The 5873-nt window shown below is 32.6% G+C and overlaps 1 protein-coding gene across 1 annotated transcript; it reads left to right on the top strand.

Moving 5' to 3' along the window:
- The first annotated feature begins 4964 nt into the window (after nt 1-4964).
- LOC149576211 (F-box/kelch-repeat protein At1g80440-like) lies at nt 4965-5627 on the top strand. Its single transcript, XM_089794041.1, has one exon. The coding sequence runs from the start codon at nt 4965-4967 to the stop codon at nt 5625-5627; it is 663 nt and encodes a 220-aa protein (XP_089650167.1).
- The last annotated feature ends 246 nt before the right edge of the window (nt 5628-5873 follow it).

The raw sequence follows: 5873 nt of genomic DNA, 5'->3' as shown, positions 1-5873 counted from the left end.
ATACTGGCCTTGGTCCCTCCATTTCCAATAGCAATCAGATAAAGCCCAACCAATAACATCCCACTTTTCACCTCGCTAACTATCACACATTGCATAGTCGGATCAGATCAGTTGCAATGTGGAGGAAATAAAGATTTGTGGGACTGTATTAGCATTACAAGATATTCAACTCTTTGTATAATAGTTGCAAAAATGACTATTTTGAATCTGTTCATCCAACAATCAGATATCACTCCTTCCACAAGCACCAATAGGAATGTTGTACCCAAAAAATTAGTCAAGGTGCTAGCTGTTTCCATAGTTTCAACATCCATTACGCCAAATATGTACATAATAATGTTCATGATTGTCCCCACAAAGGCTAAGTTGTCCAGTATTGTCATTGCATAAATAAGGCAGTGGAGTGTTTCCTATCATGGGTAGACTTTTGTGCAGGCCTTCCCTTCTAGTCTACAAATCATTCCAACTCATCAAATTCTTCTATTTTATTTGCAAGTTTCCCCATCTTTAAAACTACATAAGCACACATAGGCCTCGGTACCTTTGATGCCATCAAGTCAACATTCTTGGTACTGGGCATAGTATATTACAATCACCATATGATATTCATTTCCACCATGCTCTTACTTTCTTGAAGCATTTTGTCAAGCATTTCATGTGCCTTGTCTGTGGTCGTATCTACCACTGAGATAAATGTTGCAGGTTAGAGAACAAGGAGAAGCTTGTCAAACTGATTATGTACCCCATCACTCATGCAATCTTTGGTCACATAGACAGTCTACACACCCCTCCTTCATTTCCTATAATCATTGTATTTCATGAGACAACGTCTTTATGAGGCACTTTGTCAAGCAGAGCACATGGGTTATATCTAGGCTACCACATTTCTGGTAGGCATTTCATCATACAGTTTACATGCGCATTTTGGATCTGCATACTTTCCACCAATTTGTTAGCCACCGTCACTTCCAACTCGAATCTGCTCTTTACAAGGTGACCATGTACTTGCTTCCACCATTCGAGGGAGGATTCCTTTTTCACTGCAACCATTTAAAATGAATCCTGTTGCTAAGCCATAGACCATCTCCACTTAAGCCAACACATGCTTGTGATCATAGTAATCCATGATATGACATCCCATTCAACCATTTGGTCAAACACTCAGCATGTAGGGTCTATATTCTTGTATTTGGTATACGTGTTAACTTGCCTGATGGTTTGGACAGTAAGTTTGATAGTAACTCTCAATCCTTCTTAGTCTCTTGTCGTTTCCTTTTCTATATCTTCACTATTTTTCTTCAGTGCCAAACCCAACTATAGGAGCACCCCCAAATGGCCTTGTTGATGTCATTAGTGCCCGACTTGCTCCCAATTCGTGCCATCTCCTTAATAATGCATACTGCATGGATCTCAAAGAAATTGGGAGTGAATGGAAACAAGACCCTCGTCAATAAGTCTGCCCGCTTCATCACTTCTAACAATCTATGCCACCTTCTTTTGGCACTCTACAAAATACTTGAACTACTAAAGAACCCTTTTTATATTTGCAAATTGAACTCCTGTGTCATCAAGAATTAGCACACCTACTACTACTCCAAACATTTGTGAACTTCATTTCCAACCAGTAGTTGTTTTAAGGTTGGAGTTTGGGTTAGAATTGTTTGGGTTAGGATTAGGTCAAAAAGTTGGAGTACGGGAAGAGAGAGTATGGCTAGTACATGGAGAGAGAAAAATTGAGTATGAAAACTCAAACCCAAACTCAAACCATGTACTTCTCTCTGAAAGGTTTGAGTATGTGGAGAGAGAAAAATTTGAAGAGAGAGAGAGAGAAAGCCAAAACCTGTACTTCTCTCTAAAGGTTGGAGTACGTGGAGAGAGAAAAGTACATGGAGAGAGAGGATTGTGAAAAGGAGAATGAGACTCTAACTCAAACCCCATACTTCTACTTAAAAGTTTTAGTACGTGGAGAGAGAAAAGTACAGGGAGAGAGAAAGTTTAGTTTTTCTTTATGACTAATCTCTCTCTCTCTGTGATTAATTAATATAACTAAAACTTCATGTAAAATGTTTGGGTAACACTCTCTAAAACATTGATCTTGTCAGTTTGATTTAGATGATCCAAAAGACTCATCAAATGTTTTTGTGTTGAATATGTTTATTAATCCCTACCTCACATAAGGCAGGGTGCTAATGCCTTTTCAAAATCTATTTAAGATATCTCCCTATTAAAGCCATCACTGGAACTAAAACTCTCAGAAAATCCTCTATAACTAGACTAAAAATTTATTCCCCATTAACTTTCTCTATGGACTCAACCTATGCACAAAAATACATTTAACTACCAATTCTCAGGAAATGTCCTTCATTTTTACAGTACATCACAAAAGAAAACTTGTTTGTTGAAGTTTTTTCCTGAGACACAAAAAGAAAAGAACTTTGACAATTATATCCATATGTGTGAGATTCAACAAAGTAGCTTCTGCTGTAACAGATACAACCTTCCATCATCACTTATTTTCCAAAATACAAATTTCCTACACTAACTAAGAAGCAACATAGTATAAGAACTGTGAAACTAATGGTTTCTTTTACCAACAATCCCCTAGATTGACTGGTACAGATTAATGTTAGAGGACCTCTCTTCACTGCAAGTACTAGTTGCCCACTGCTACCATTGGAGAGCATTGATTCTCATTTTCTTTCCTTGTTTGATTTCAAATGCAATTCTTAGGCATCTGTAAATCTCGTATCCTATTACAATCCCATTTTCCCCTTCCTCACTTTAAGTCCTATTCTCCAAACACCCTCCAAACATTTAATATTTGTGGATTGATCTATCCAAATACCCTAGGTAAGAATAGGGACTTCCAATCTCGACAAATCCAGGGTACAATTCTAACAACATTGACTCATAAGTAGTTACAATCAATATAAAAATTTGAAAAATAACCACCTCGTGTTGATTCAATTTTTACAACTAAAAATTCAATTAGGACTTTCTGTAAATGACCGTAATTCAAGCTTTCTAAATTTAAAAAATATTCTACTTACAGAAATTAGCAAAATATTCAAAAATGAGTTGACAAAACTTTAATTCTAAAACCAATTCACAATCTTTTACACTCCTAAAATTGGTAATAAAATTTGATTTCTTTTTGAAAAAATAATCTTCATACATGTTGGTTGTCCCATTTTCTTTAAAGACAAAGCCTCTACAAAACACGTATCCTCTACCATTTAACATGCAAACATGTGACAGGAAGAAATCATAATGCATGGTATGCTTATGATGCACTCAAGACACGTAGATAAATCTTATTGTAAAAATTGCTTATTTTTCAACTTTTGATGAAATGCTTTTATAATCATTTAATTTGTTCAAATGTGTATTTTTTCATTTAGTTGGTAAAACTAGCCAACACATGAGAATTAGATCTATTTTTTATTTTATTTTATTAGAAATTAATATTTCAATTGTATTCTTTTTTAACAGTCTGAACGCCAATGCGAATAGTAATATTAGCAAGAACTGCAAGCTGAAGCTTTGAGTGAACCGAACGATAGTTGTTCTAAATTCATACATTCTTTCTTTTCTCTGACTTTACAGAAGACAAATGGGTGAGCAGTGTTAAGAAGGCTCCTGTATTCAGTTGTATCATCTTCATAAATTATATTTTGAAATCATTAGTTTTGGTGACAAACCAAATAAAGACATTTGTTATTTCATTTTAAATGTACTTGTTTTTTTTCTTACTAATTATACTATCTTTCCTCATTTGACATAGATTTTCTGAATTTAAATTTTAAATTATGAATTTGTTCAAAAAAAATTAAATAGATAAGTTTTTAAAAAAATTGTGCATAATTTTTAAAAAAATAGAATGTTAACATTTAATTAATGACAAATGTTATAATTCTTAATTTTTGAACTCATATATTTATAATATATAAAAATAAATTATTAAAAATATGATAAAGCAAAAAGTTTCACAAATTGCATAGCCAGGGACTCAAGCTCTGTGCACAGAGCTCTTGTTATTTAACTTAGTTATTTAAGTGTATTTTTTTTATAATAAGAAAAATATAAATTGATATATCTTGTTTAGCTATTTTAAGAGAGCATTAAAATTTAGAAATAAAAAATAAGCTTTTGAAAAAAAACTGAATATTATTATTAAATTTATTAAGAAATACAATTGAAAGTGGTTGCCATTGAGTCTTTTGTTTGCTTACCCTTCATTGTTCTTATTTACGTGATTGATATGTCTAAACTAATAATCTAAATATATTCATCATTATAATAAAATAGATTTATTAGAATATGTTATTAAATCAATTTAAAAATAAGGAATTTTAAATTCAAACATTCAACTAAATTACTTAATCTTAAAAATTTCTTTTAATGATTATAAATAAATAAAAGTTAATGAATTCATATAAGTGGTACAAGAAAATAATTAAAATAAATTTTAATTCTATTCATTATTTAATTTTATACTTTTATATTCTTTCAATTATTTTAGAATGCAAAATTTCTTATTTATGAATTATATATATATAATTTGAAATAATTAATAAAATAAATCAATGTTAAAATAACTTTTTACTGTATTTAGCCTTTTTACTTAAATAAAAAGATTTTAGTTAAATATTTAGAACATGTTATATTTCAAAATTAATTTAGTTATCAAAATCCTAAATTATACCTTGGCTAAATTGAAACAACCATACTATTTCATAATAATAATAATAACATTTATTATTATCTATGTTTTTAAATATTCTATATTTACAACTATTTTGTAAAAACTACTTGTTCAAGAAATCATGTAAAATTAAGTGTCTATATATAGAAGCATTCCTATGTATAAAGTCACCCATATTATAATTCAATATATAAACAAATTGTTTGAAAATGAGGCGGAATTTATTTTGACCAGAGTTTAACAGCAGAATCGGTTGGTAATGGAATATTTTGAGATAATTCCAGAGGATTTAGTGAGAAAGATATTAATGAAAATGTCTTACAAATATCACAAGATTGTGAAGAAAGTTTGTAAAAATTGGAAGTCCGGGGTAGAAAATCCCAAGTTTTATGAGGACAGAAAGAGGCATGGTGAGTCTGAGGAGTTTATATGTTTGCTTCAAAATGTACCGCGTCCTCGCGTAACTATATACGACCTCATTAACAAATCATGGAAAACACTCCCTCTCGTCCCTTCCCAATTTGAATCCTACTCATTCTCCAAATGTATCTGTGTTAAACAAAAACTAGTTTTATTAGTGTCATATCAGCGCTACACAGCAGGTTTGAAATGCAAAAGAGCTATTTATACGAGCAATTACAAGGCCATTTCGATCTTTGAGTTTTTGTCTTGTAAATGGTGGAGAGGCGTAGATATGTTGCAGGAGGAAGACTTCGGATGTTGTGCATCTTCTCATGAAGGACTCATTTACGTTGCAGGAGGAAGAGTAAACGGTGCAATCACAAGCCAGGCTGCAGTTTACAATGTGGAGAGAGATGAGTGGAAGCTTCTTCCCAACATGCTTCAGAAGGACTGGTTATGTTACTTTGTTTTTATGGAAAACATGATGTTTGTCATGAGAACGTATCATCAGGAGCTTTAACGGTTCGATCTAGAAAGAGTAGCTTGGTCCACTTTGCCCAACGTCTACTTTGTTAAAGATTGTGCTGAGCCCATTGTTGTTGCATTCGGGCGTTTACATTGCTTTCGGTGGGATGTTGTGGAAGAATTCGAGTCTACACAGAAGTTGTGAAAGATTGTTGATGATCTTCCTGAGCCTCTTGAAAGAGTTGATGCAGCCGTGTTTGGGGATGATGGGATTTTCTTGAGCGGGCTTCAATCGGGCACC

This window comes from Cupressus sempervirens, chromosome 1 (assembly GCF_028749045.1).
Source record: "Cupressus sempervirens isolate cs-2001-9-10 chromosome 1, ASM2874904v1, whole genome shotgun sequence".
NCBI lineage: Eukaryota > Viridiplantae > Streptophyta > Pinopsida > Cupressales > Cupressaceae > Cupressus > Cupressus sempervirens.
The sequence above is the reverse complement of the archived record's forward strand: the minus strand, read 5'-3'. Positions and strand labels throughout refer to the sequence as shown.

Excerpts from the sequence above, each read along its gene's own strand:
- LOC149576211 (XM_089794041.1), top strand. The coding sequence starts at position 4,965 with ATGGAATATTTTGAGATAATTCCAGAGGATTTAGTGAGAAAGATATTA.